Source organism: Bos javanicus, chromosome 18 (assembly GCF_032452875.1).
Source record: "Bos javanicus breed banteng chromosome 18, ARS-OSU_banteng_1.0, whole genome shotgun sequence".
NCBI lineage: Eukaryota > Metazoa > Chordata > Mammalia > Artiodactyla > Bovidae > Bos > Bos javanicus.
In genome coordinates, this window is record NC_083885.1 from 62,782,749 (window position 1) to 62,796,749 (window position 14,001).

Consider the following 14,001-nt stretch of genomic DNA (forward strand, 5'->3'; position numbering starts at 1 on the left):
AAATGAAAACACAACAACCCCAAACCTATGGGTTTTAGTAAAAGCAGTGCTAAGGGGATGGTTCATAGCAATACAAGCTTACCTCAAGAAACAAGAGAAAAATCAAATAAATAACCTAACTTTACACCCACAGCAACTAGAAAAAGAAGAAATGAAGAGCCCCAGGGTTAGTAGAAGGAAATAAATCATAAAAATCAGAGCAGAAATAAATGAAAAAGAAACAAAGGAGACTATAGCAAAACCCAACAAAACTAAAAGCTGGTTCTTCGAGAATATAAATAAAATAGACAAACCATTAGCCAGACTCATCAAGGAAAAAAAGGAGAAGAATCAAATAAACAAAGTTAGAAATGGAAATGAATAAATCACAACAGACAACACAGAAATACAAAGGATCATAAGAGACTACTATTAGCAACTATATGACAATAAAATGAACAACTTGGAAGAAATGGACTAATTCTTAGAAAAGTATAGCCTTCCAAAACTGAACCAGGAAGAAATAGAAAATCTTAACAGACCCATCACAAGCACAGAAATTGAAACTGTAATAAAAATCTTTCAACAAACAAAAGCCCAGGACCAGATGGCTTCACAGCTGAATTCTACAAAAAATTTAGAGAAGAGCTAACACCTTTCCTACTCAAACTCTTCCAGAAAATTGTAGAGGAAGGTAAACTACCAAACTCATTCTATGAGGCCGCCATCACCCTAATACCAAAACCAGACAAAAATGCCACCAAAAAAGAAAAACTACAGGTCATTATTACTGATGAGCATAGATGCAAAAATCCTCAACAAAATCCTAGCAAACAGAATCCAAGAAGATATTAAAAAGATCATACATCATGACCAAGTGGGCTTTATCCCAGGGATGCAAGGATTCTTCAATATTTGCAAATCAATCAGTGTAATACACCACATTAACAAATTGAAAGATAAAAACGTATGACTATCTCGATAGCTGCAGAGAAAGCCTTTGACAAAGTTCAGCATCCATTTATGACGAAAACCCTCCAGAAAGCAGGCACAGAAGGAACATACCTCAACATAATAAAAGCCATATATGATAAACCTACAGCAAACATTATCCTCAATGGTGAAAATTGAAAGCATTTCCCCTAAAGTCAGGAATAAGACAAGGGTCCTCACTCTCACCACCTCTATTCAACATAGTTTTGGAAATTTTAGCCCCAGCAATCAGAGAAGAAAAAGAAATAAAAGGAATCCAGATTGGAGAAGAAGAAGTAAAACTCTCACTGTTTGCAGACATGATCCTCTACACAGAAAACCCTAAAGACACCAGCAGAAAATTACTAGAGGTAATCAATGAATATAGTAAATTTGCAGGATATAAAATTAACACACAGAAATCCCTTGCATTCCTATACACTAACAATGAGAAAACAGAAGAAAAATTAAGGAAACAATTCCATTCACCTTTGAGATGAAAAGAACAACATACTTAGGAACAAATCTACCTAAAAAACTAAAGACCTATATATATAAAAGTATAAAACATCGATGAAAGAAATCAATGACACAAATAGATGGAGAAATATACTATGTTCATGGATTGGAAGAATCAGTATAGTGAAAATAAGTATACTACCCAAAGCAATCTATAGATTCAATGCAATCCCTATCAAGCTACCAATGGTATTTTTCAGAGAACTAGAACAAATATTTTCACAATTTGTATGGAAACACTGCTGCTGCTAAGTCGCTTCAGTCGTGTCCGACTCTGTGCGACCCCATAGATGGCAGCCCACCAAGCTTCCCCGTCCCTGGGATTCTCCAGGCAAGAACAGAGTGGGTTGCCATTTCCTTCTCCAGTGCATGAAAGTGAAAAGTGAAAGTGAAGTCGCTCAGTCGTGTCCGACTCTTAGCGACCTCAGGGACTGCAGCCTACCAGGCTCCTCCATCCATGGGATTTTCCAGACAAGAGTACTGGAGTGGAGTGCCATCACCTTCTCCGGTATGGAAATACAAAAATCCTCAAATAGCCAAAGCAATCTTGAGAAAGAAGAATGGAACTGGAGGAATCAACCTGCCTGACTTCAGACTATACTACAAAGCTACAGTCATTAAGGCAGTATGGTCCTGGCACAAAGACAGAAATATAGATCAATGGAACAAAATAGAAAGCCCAGAGATAAATCCACATACCTATGCACACCTTATCTTTGACAAAGGAGGCAAGAATATACAATGGAGAAAAGACAATCTCTTTAACAAGTGGTGCTGGGAAAACTGGTCAACTGCCTGTAAAAGAATGAAACTAGAACACTTTCTAACACCATACACAAAAATAAACTCAAAATTGATTAAAGATCTAAATGTAAGACAAGAAACTATAAAGCTCCTAGAGGAAAACATAGGCAAAACACTCTCTGACATAAATCACAGCAGGATTCTCTATGACCCACCTCCCAGAGTAATGGAAATAAAAGCAAAGATAAACAAATGGGACCTAATTAAACCTAAAAGCTTTTGCACAACGAAGGAAACCATAAGCAAGGTGAAAAGACAGCATTCAGAATGGGAGAAAAGAATAGCAAACAAAGCAACTGACAAAGAATTAATCTCAAAAATATACAAGCAGCTCCTGCAGCTCAATTCCAGAAAAATAAACGACCCAATCAAAAAATGGGCCAAAGATGTAAACAGACATTTCTCCAAAGAAGACATATAGATGGCTAACAAACACATGAAAAGATGCTCAACATTACTCATTGTCAGAGAAATTGCAAGTCAAAACCACAATGAAGTTCCATCTCATGCCGGTCAGAAAGGCTGCTGTCAAAAGTCTACAAACAATAAATGCTGGAGAGGGTGCGGACAAAGGGAACCAGCCCTCTTACATCGTTGGTGGGAATGCAAACTAGTTCAGCCACTACGGAGAACAGTGTGGAGATTCCTTAAAAAACTGCAACTAGAACTGCCATATGACCCAGCAATCCCACTGCTGGGCATAGACACCAAGGAAACCAGAATTGAAAGAGACATGTGTACCCCAATGTTCATCGCAGCACTGTTTACAATAGCCAGGACATGGAAGCAACCTGGATGTCCATCGGCAGATGAATGGATAAGAAAGCTGTGGTACACATACACAATGGAATATTACTCAACTATTAAAAAGAACACCTGTGAATCAATTCTAATGAGGTGGATGAAACTGGAGCCTATTATACAGAGTGAAGTCAGTCAGAAAGTGAAGCACCAATACAGTATATTAACACATATATATGGGGTTTAGAAAGATAGTAATGATGACCCTACATGTGAGACAGCAAAAGAGACACAGATATAAAGAACAGACTTTTGGACTCTGTGGGAGAAGGCCAGGGTGGGATGATTTGAGAGAATAGCATTGAAACATGTATATTACTGTATGTGAAATAGATCACCAGTCCAAGTTCAATGCATGAAACAGAGCACTCAAAGCTGGTGCACTGGGACAGGCCTGAGGGGAGGGGGGTTCAGGATGGGGGACACATGTACACCCATGGCTGATTCATGTCAATGTATGACAAAAACCACCACAATATTGTAAAGTAATTAGCTTCCAATTAAAATAAACTAATTTTAAAAATGATAGGATAAGAAGAAGAGATATGTTAAATGCTCTTGCTGAGGGTGGGGAGAGAGAGAATGTTTATAGTCATATTATATGGGGGAGGGAAACATAGTGGGACTTGACGACAAAATAGAGGGTTTATAACCCTAACCTTCACATTTTTCTCCTATATTTTTTACACAGAGGCAACTGTTTTATGAGTAATTGGAGTAAGAAATGGCAACCCAGTCCATGGAAAATCCCATGGACAGAGGAGCCTGGTAGACTACAGTCCATAGGGTCACAAAGAGTTGGACACAACCGAGAGACTGAGCCTGCATGCACATAGTATTTTTACTTTTTTCTTTGAGTTCTTTGAATTTCACTTCTCTTCATGTTTTTATGTGTATTAAAAAGTAAAATAAAATAATACTGTGTGCATTTTTAAATATACATAATATTATGAATGTTTTATGGAGAGGGAAATGGCAACCCACTCCAGTATTCTTGCCTGGAAAATCCTGTGGACAGAGGAAACTGGTGGGCTGCTGTCCGTGGGGTCACACAGAGTCGGACACGACTGAAGCAACTTAGCATGCATGCATGCATTGGAGAAGGAAATGGCAACCCACTCCAGTATTCTTTCCTGAAGAATCCCAGGGACAAAGGAGCCTGGTGGGCTGCCGTCTATGGGGTTGCACAGAGTCGCACATGACTGAAGTGACTTTGAAGCAGCAGCAGCATGAGTGTTTTAAACAGAGGGTTGATAAGATCTTGGAGGACATATGAAAGAGTGAAAAAATAAATCTACTCCCGAAACAGTCTTGAACAGGAGAAGAGTTGTTTAATGAAGTGGCCAGGGTAGGTATACAATATTTGGAGTAAAAACAGCTAGAATACAAGCATCTTGGAAGACACCACCAGACTTGACCAAGGTCTAACAGTTGTGTTCAGGTCAGCTAGCCTCTCCATGGAGCAATGTCATTTCTGTGTTTCTAAAACCACAGAGACTATTACTCCTCCCTCCCAGGATGCAGTGTGGGCTTGTTTCTGCTTACCCTGGAGTTCATCCTTTGCTCTCTCAGACAGATCCATTCGGTTCATCTCATCAGAGACCTAGATGCATAATGGAGGAAGGAGAGGGTGGGACGAATTGAGACAGTAGCATGGAAATATATATACTACTACATATGTAAGGTGGATAGCCAGTGGGAATTTGCTATGTGATGCAGGCAGCTCAACGTGGTGCTCTGTGATAACCTAGAGGGGTGGGATGGAGTGGGAGGTGGGAGGGAGGTTCAAGAGGAAGGGGACATATGTATACCTATGGCTGATTTATGTTGATGTATGGCAGAAACCATCACAGTAGGTCAAGTAATCACCCTCTAATTAAAAAAATAAAAAAGACCTGGATGGTCACCATCTCTACCCAGTAGCTGGGGCAGCGGGCAGTGAGGAGGTATGCCAGCTGCTTCCTGCTGGCCTCCTCCACCTCTGTCTGCAGGAGGTGCTGTAACTCCTCTTTCAGGGAATGGTCCCTCAGAAGAGATTTGAATTTGCTCAGCTTATCCTGGCCGAGCTCCTCTAATAGAGACTGCAGATGGAAACCCAGCTCGGCAGAAGACGCCATCTTGACCAACAAATGAGAGCTCAAATTTTGGCATTAACCACGTTTTAAGGGGAGGAAGGGAAAGGCACAGGGGATTGGTACTCCCCTCTCAAATGCTGGTTGCTTCTGTGTCAGGAAATAGGCTGTTTATTCTCCCTGCCTAACCTGCTGCGTTAAGAACAAACTCCCCAGTAGAGGTAAAACCCACATAGAACTCTTTCTTGGATTTAGAGCTTAGGACCCCTCTGAGAACAGGCGGTAGCTGAGGTAGGAAGGAAGTCCACACTGCTGGATCTCCTGTATGCAGCGGCTCATCTGGTATTTTTCAGTAAATTGATGTACAAATAAATTAATGAGAATTATTAACTTTAGCCCTTAGTAGCAACTTGATGTGTAGTTATCTTAGGATGTTTATAGAGCTTGACTACTAAATGAGGATCTTGAGTTGAGACTATTTTAACAGATATTCACTCTGCAGTTGAGTGGAATGCCTTTTCAATTTACTGTTCTTAAAGAGTCACTTCCTGAACTCAACAGACCTGGATTTGAAACTCTTTTAACAGTTGAGGGTTTGAGCCGAGGGTTCTGAGCTCGAATTTCTAATTGCTAATCAACTACACCATCACCCACCTTATTAAATGGCTAGGGGCATTCATCTATGCCAATAAAAGGCTCCTTTGGATGTCAAGAATTATTTTAAATAAAAAATTTTATTGAGGTATAGTTGATTTATGTTGTATTAATTTCTGCTGTACAGCAAAGTGATTCAGTTATACATATATACATTTTTATAGTAATTTCCATTATATTTGCCATAGGATATTGAATATAGTTCTCTGTGCTATGCAGTAGGACCCTGTTGTTTATCCATCCTGTATATAATAGCTTACGTCTGCTAATCCCAAATTCCCAATACATCTATCCCCAGACCCCTCCCCCCAGGAACAATTTTAGAACCTAAATGACAGCTGTAAAGATGGGTAAGAGCTCTGCCTATTTGGGGTTTATACTCAATTTGAGTACACACATGGAGTGTAGGGGGGAGAAGTAGACATTTCGCAGATGAATTCAAACAGAAGCAATGACAAAGCTTGGAGACAAGATGACACAGAGAAATAGAATAAGGGTCAGGTAACCATGGAATTTTCTCAGAGGAAATATTTCAGTTGAGGACCTGATGAGTAGGAGCTGCTGGTTAGGGAAACTGGTGGGGGTTAGAAATTCTAAGCAGTGTGAACAACTAGTATCATTTTAGGGCTGAAATGAATACGGCAGGTTTGAAGGAAAGAATTTAGGTGTGTATTGGCTGGAGCAGACAGACAAACGCCGTGACTCCTACTCTAGGATCAGACATCCTGTCATGAAGGGGTTCCAGGTTAATGAGGATTTACAATTTGATTCCAAGTGCAGTAGCAAGCTGCTCCAAAATTTCCAGTGGGGAGACCTCACAGCCTGCTGTGTTTTCAGGAGCACTTTCTCTTACTTCTTGGGGGAGAGAGGGGAGTCACACCAAGGAGCTGGTTAAAATTTTTTGTGATGCTTGAAGCTAGTAAGGAAGACTTTGAGAGAGGTTACTGAATTGGGGGTTTTGAAGTAGGGGAGAGAGATAGAACTTAACTCCAACTACAATAAAGACAAGTGGGAATTGAGAGCCAAGGAACAGGATTTACAGGGTGGGGAGGGGTTCTGTGGGAACCCAATTACTAAGAGGAAATGTCAAGGCTAGGAGTATTCTTGTCAGATCGACTCAACAGTATTCTTGCTGAGGGCAGGTCAGGATGATCAGACATCACTCTGAAGGGTGACGAATTTGATCAGATATTAAAGGTGGGGATTTTTGCTCAACTGACTGAGCAGTGCTGTACTGTGCTTAGTTGCTCAGTCATGTATGACTCTTTGCGACCCAGTGGTCTGTAGCCTGCCAGGCTCTCTTGCTCAAACTAGACTGAAATGGGCCAGGGAGAGAGCCCAAGGATGAAATCTAGTGAAAACAAGGAGAGTCTTTGTTGCTGCCTGCTGAGAATTCTGAACTCATCCAGGTGAGGGTAGGGTCAGGGAACACCTGGATAGTACCAGACACTGCAATCAACCCTGTAGACTTGGCTCATTAATCCTATGATATTCCCAAGTACTATATCCTCCCTATTCCAGATATTGATACTGGATTAGCAGAAATGTTAGATAGAACATCCACGTTTACATGGTCATAAAGTGTCAGAACTGGGCTCTGAACCAGGTATAACAAATAGCTCTAGGGTCCATGTTTTAGTTAATTACTCTGCTTTGATGGTTCTTTGTTCTTAGATGTGGTTGTAGAGGGGCTTCCCAGGTGGCACTAGTGGTAAAGAACCCACATGCCAATGCAGGGGACGTGGGTTCCATCCTTGGGTTGGGAAGATCCCCTGGAGGAGGACATGGCAACCCACTCTAGTATTCTTGCCTGGAGAATCCATGGACAGAGGAGCCTGGCTACAGTCCATAGGGTCGCAAAGAGTCAGACATGACTGAGTCGACTTAGCACTCACACCTAGTTATAGAGAACTAATTGAATTCAGGTTATATCTTTTGAGAGAAATCAGTAGTTTTTGACTGGATATGGAAAGAGGGAAAAGAAGAATTTGTAAGAACATAAACACCTGGGTTACGGGCCCTCATTTGAGCTGGGTTTCTTCTACCTCCAACTGCTTGGGATTCCCATACAGCCTTCCCACTAAGGAAAGGGTTAGGTTTAAGGTTTGGGCCAAGAACAGGCACCTCTGCTGTGCTCCTGAGGTGCATTGAAAGTTAATCCAATTTACATTATGTTCCTGTGACTTGAGGAGGCTGAGCTTCAGCAAGAGAAAAGAACCTGTTTAAAGTTATGAAAGGAGCCCTGGGAAGGGGCTCCCCTTCAGGAGTCCTCCATTTTTGCACAAGCAGGAGTTTGACTTGAAACTTCAAGTCCTTCAACAGTTTGACATCCAAATATTCAAAGAAAAGGAGGAGGAATTTTTACTGTGGAGACTTAGCAGTTGAATGAAGATAGAGAGGCATGAAGTCAAGAAGCAGGATTGTTACTCACCTCTCCTATGCTTAACCCCTGCTCCAGAGTGCTGAAGCCACAGGAAACCTCCTATAAAAGACTTCCTCTTTCTGCCCAAGCTCTGTGATTGGCTACTGGGAGCCAATCCCATTGCCAGGAGCTTCCTGCAGCCACACAATGACTGACAGGTGGAGACCATTTCCTCAAATTGAGCATCAAGTTCTCCCAGACCAGTGGTTCCCAACCTTGACTGCCTTAAAACTCACTTCCCTGGGGTATCATTTCAAAGTATTAATGCCCAGAGATTCTGATTTCTAGGTTAGATCAGAGATGCCCAGACACTGAGGTTCTTTAAAGGCATCCTGTTGTTGTTGAGCCATTCAGTTGTGTCCGACTCTTTGTGACCCCATGGACTGCAGCATGCCAAGCCTCCCTGTCACTTACCATCTCCCAGAGCTTGCTCAAACTCATGTCTATTGAGTCGGTGATGCCATCCAACCATCTCATCCTCTGATGCTTTCTTCTCCTTCTGCCCTCAATCTTTCCCAGCATCAGGGACTTTTCCAAAGAGTCATCTATTCACATCAGATGACCAAAATACTGTAGCTTCAGATTCAGCATCAGTCCTTACAGTGAATGTTCAGGCCAATCTCCCCTAAGATTGACTGCTTTGATCTCCTTGTTGTCCAAGGGACTTTCAGGAGTCTCCTCCAGCACCACAGTTTGAGGTCATCAATTCTTTGGCGTTCTGTCTTCTTTATGGTCCAGCTTTCACAACTGTACATGACTACTGGGAATATCATAGCCTTTACTATGGGGACCTTGTTGGCAAGGTCTCTGCTTTTCAACAACTGCCTAGGTTTGTCATCAATTTCCTGCCAAGAAGCAATTGTTTTCTAATTTCATGGCTGCAGTCACTGTCCACAGTGATTTTGGAGCCCAGGAAGAGGAAATCTGTCACTACTCCCACCTTTTCCCCTTCTATTTGCCATGCAGTGACAGGGTCGGATGCCATGATCTTAGTTTTTTTTAATATTTAGTCTTAAGCCAGAGCTTTCACTGTCCTCCTTCACCCTTATCAAGAGGCTCTTTAGTTCCTCTTTGCTTTCTGCCATTAGAGTGGTATCATCCGCATATCTGAGGTTGTTGATGTTTCTCTGGCCCATCTTGATTCCAGCTTGTAACTCATCCAGCCCGGCACTTCTCATGATGTGCTCAGTGCACAGGTTAAACCACAGGGTGACACAGACAGCCCTGTCGTATTCCCTTCCCGATCTTGAACAGCCAGTTGTTTCATACAGGGTTCTGACTGTTGCTTCTTGACCTGCATGCAGGTTTCTCAGGAGACAAGGCCCCCTGCTGCTGCTAAGTCACTTCAGTCGTGTCCGACTCTGTGCAACCCCACAGATGGCAGCCCACCAGGCTCCCCAGTCCCTGGGATTCTCCAGGCAAGAACACTGGAGTGGGTTGCCATTTCCTTCTCCAATGATGAAAGTGAAAAGTGAAAGTGAAGCCGCTCGGTCATGTCCAACTCTCAGCGACCCTAGGGACTGCAGCACCAGGCTCCTCCATCCATGGGATTTTCCAGGCAAGAGTACTGGAGTGGGGTGCCATTGCCTTTTCCCAAGGCCCCCTAGATGACTGTAATTGCAGTCAAGCTTGAGAACCACTGCTTAGAACCTTCAGCTGTTGATCAGCTGCCTATCCCATCGAACCAGATACATTAAAATCCATCCACATTTCACGTTCAATGTAAATAACACAAGAAGTGCATCAAGAAACAGGTTCATCAGTTTTACACTATTTCATAAAATATTAATATTTACAATATTAATTTCTATAGATTTATATTAAGACTTCAAAATTTTGTGTTTTGAAGCCTTCATCTTTTAGAACCAATATATCTATATGTCCATCTCTCTCTCCCCACCTCCGCCTATCTGCTCAAAATTGAAATCTTACGGTGAAAACAATATACTATACAATAAATTGAATACAATAAAATAGCTTAACATACTAAAGTAATATTTTAAACATGTAATATTGACCATGCTTGTAATTTAAAATTTTCTACTTTTCAATATTGTATTTAATAATAAATAAATGATAAATGGTTAAAAAAAAAACAAACAAAAATTTTCTAATAGCCATGACAAACAAGTAAAAAGAACTAAATAAAATTGCTTTTTATAATATATCGACTCCAATATATCCAGAGTATTATTTCAACTTGTAGTCAATATAAAAACAACTGAGATATTTTCCCTTCAACATTTGGTACTGAGGCTTCAAATCCGGTATTTCATACTGGGAGGACATTTAAGCTTACATTAGCCACAGTCCTTGCTTTCAATAGCCACATGTGTCTACTGGCCACCGTATGGGTTAGGTCTGGACTAGAGGACAGGAAGGGGACCTCTGGCTTTAAACATTTTTTTAATTATTATTTTTGGATGTGCTGGGATCCTTATTGCTGTGTCTGGGCTTTCTCTAGTTGGGGTGAGCAGGGACTACTCTTTGTTGCAGTGTGTGGGCTTTTCCTTGCAATGGCTTCTCTTGTTGCAGCTCATGGGCTCTAGAATGTGGGCTCAGCAGTTGTGGCACACGGGCTTAGTCACTCTGTGGCATGTGGGATCTTCCCTGACCAGGGATTGAACCCATGTCCCCTGCATTGGCAGGTGGATTCCTAACCACTGGATCAACAGGGAAGTCAGGGACCTCTGGCTTTAAAAGAAAGGAGGTTCAAGGGATTCAAAGGTTTGAATGTCCTCTGAGCCTCAGTTTTGTGAAGTGGGCTTTCCCTTTACCTTAAACCCAGAAAAGGAGAAATTGTACTTTATGCAGACCCTGAAACACTGTAGTCAGAGGCCCTTCCACACAGGTCAGGTAAGCCATATTAGTTAATAATGTGATACATAATAAACCTTTTAATGGCTAAATATTTTAGCTCTTTTAGATACTGTGAACTAGCCGTTTTGCAAAAATATATTTTTTTATGTAAGATTTTATAGACATGGAAAAATGAGGCAATGAATACTTTAAAGCAGATTTATTTTTATAGAAAGGTTATATCCTCCTGATTCTGTATCCTGCTGTTTCTCCTTAAAACTATATCCCTAACATTTCCACCTCTGTCTCTATTCATATCTGTATCCATAGATGTGTGCACTCAGCAGCTTCAGTAGTGTCCGACTCTTTGAGACCCATGGACTGTAGCCCACCAGGCTCTTCTGTCCATGGAATTCTCCAGGAAAGTATCCTGGAGTGGGTTTCCATTTCCTCTTCCAGGAAATCTTCCAGACCCAGGGATCGAACCTGTGTCTTTTGTGTCTCCTGCATTGACAGGAGGATTCTTTTACCACTAGCACCACCTGGGAATGCCCTCAGACATCTATAGATATCTAAATAAAATGTATGAACATGAGTTATATGTAGAATCATGTGAATGACAAATGGAAAACTACTCAATCATTTAAATTATGCACATGCACATATAAAAATACATTCTAAACAATAGATTATCATAATATGTTACATGTATAATATACTATATACAAAATAAATATATAAACATGAATATTCAAATATATGCATATATAATTCTTTCTATGTTAGTATATATAATGTGTGTAACAGATATTATATAAATACATAAATCTATGCATGATTTAAGTAACTGAAGAGTTTTCCATTTGGTCATGTACATAATTATCTTTATTATTCCCAAGATCTTATTCCCAAGATCTGCTGCTAAGTCACTTCAGTCGTGTCCGACTCTGTGCGACCCCATAGACAGAAGCCCACCAGGCTCCCCAGTCCCTGGGATTCTCCAGGCAAGAACACTGGAGTGGGTTGCTGTTTCCTTCTCCAATGCATGAAAGTGATAAGTGAAAGTGAAGTCGCTCAGTCGAGTCCGACCCTCAGCGACCCCATGGACTGCAGCCTACCAGGCTCCTCCATCCATGGGATTTTCCAGGCAAAAGTACTGGAGTGGGGTGCCATTTCCTTCTCCGTCCCAAGATCTACGTTTATGTAATTTTTGTGTTTGGGTACATGTTCGTGTGTGCATACATATGCTTCTAACTGTGTGTTTGTGAGTGCGTGTAAAAAACAGAAACCTCAATTAACTGGAGTTGGGAGAGACCAGAAGGGGGCGCTCCCACACCCTGAGCTGATAGGTCAGCATGATAGGAAGAAGGAAGACCCCCTCTTCTCCGTAGCAACTCAACCAATGAAAAGCCACGGACTGTTTACTACAGACCTCCAGCTTCCTGCTGCTGCTGCCAAGTCGCTTCAGTTGTGTCCGACTCTGTGCGACCCCATGGACGGCAGCCCACCAGGCTTCACCGTCCCTGGGATTCTCCAGGCAAGAACAATGGAGTGGGTTCCAGCTTCCTCAGTTCAGTTCAGTTCAGTCGCTCAGTCGTGTCCGACTCTTTGCGACCCCATGAATCGCAGCACGCCAGGCCTCCCTGTCCATCACCAACTCCAGGAGTTCACTCAGACTCACGTCCATCGAGTCAGCAATGCCATCCAGCCATCTCATCCTCTGTCGTCCCCTTCTCCTCCTGCCCCCAATCCCTCCAAGCATCAGAGTCTTTTCCAATGAGTCAACTCTTCGCATGAGGTGGCCAAAGTACTGGAGCTTCAGCCTCAGCATCATTCCCTCCAAAGAAATCCCAGGGCTGATCTCCCCCAGGTCCCTAGTCCCCTCTATAAAAGTGGTCTTCTCCTGCCCTTTGGGAACATGGGTCCCCGTGGTCATAGACCCTAAACTGCAATTCTCTAATTCTGAATAAACACATTTTTGCCATTGAAATAACTGGCAGCCTATTTGTTCAGGTTAACATGTACGGTTTTCCTCGCCCCCGTTTTCTTTTTTTAAATTTATTTTTAATTGGAGGGTAATTGCTCATTTAAAGGACACTGAACTGAGAATTTCCTGGGAAAACAGTTCCATGTGGTGTAATGACCTCTTGAAGTCAAGTTTCTAAAATGGATTTGTGAGTCAAAAGTGACCCACATCTTCAGTTCTGAGACACATTGCAAACTGCTCTCCAGAAATTGACGCTTCCCCCAACTTCTTCCTCTGACTCAACCACAGGAACCAGTCAGGTGGTGCAGCTTCTGTTTGCCACCTTCTGGGAAGCTCTGAAATCTACTTCTTCCTTCCTGTGTGGGCTCAGATCTGACCTCTGACATGGATTCCCTCCATCTTTAAAGAGCTTCGCTTCTTTCAGTTCCTCCCCTCCTGTCCAGTCTCCATGGTGACTTCCAGGAAACTCTTTCTCACATGCAGTTCTGATCTTGTCACTTCTCTATTCAAACCGCACCTTGATTCCCAATCCCCCTTTCTGTAAAATCCAGACTGAATGTAATTTTCAGGATTTGTTTGAATCTGGTTTCAGCTAATTCTTTTCTCTTTTCACATTTCTATCCACTTGGTGCTCAACCCAAGCAAAGTTTTGTGGTTCCTAACATCATGAGAAACGCTGGGCTGGAAGGAGCACAAGCTGCAATCAAGAATGCCAGGAGAAATATCAATAAGCTCCGATATGCAGATGACACCACCCTTATGGCAGAAAGTGAAAAGGAACTAAAAAGCCTCTTGATGAAGGTAAAAGAGGAGAGTGAAAAAGTTGGCTTAAAACTCAACATTCAGAAACAAAGATCATGGCATCTGGTCCCATCACTTCATGGGAAATAGATGGGGAAACAGTGTCAGACTTTATTTTTGGGGCTCCAAAATCACTGCAGATGGTGACTGCAGCCATGAAATTAAAAGACGCTTACTCCTTGGAAGAAAAG

General features: G+C 42.0%; 1 protein-coding gene across 2 annotated transcripts in view; it reads right to left on the reverse strand.

Moving 5' to 3' along the window:
- The window catches only part of NLRP2 (NLR family pyrin domain containing 2), a 33,932-nt gene extending 24,284 nt beyond the window's left edge, over nt 1-9,648 (reverse strand). Inside the window, exons 1-2 of one of the 2 annotated variants that reach the window (XM_061389327.1) lie at nt 4,971-9,648; nt 4,621-4,678 (exon numbers count right to left, since the gene is read on the reverse strand). In XM_061389327.1, the coding sequence (XP_061245311.1) occupies nt 4,621-4,678; nt 4,971-5,192 (280 nt within the window). In that variant the 5' untranslated portion in view covers nt 5,193-9,648. Of the gene's footprint in view, nt 1-4,620; nt 4,943-4,970 lie in introns of those variants that run through there. The other variant, XM_061389326.1, reaches the window with a different exon arrangement.
- Nucleotides 9,649-14,001: the final 4,353 nt, after the last annotated feature.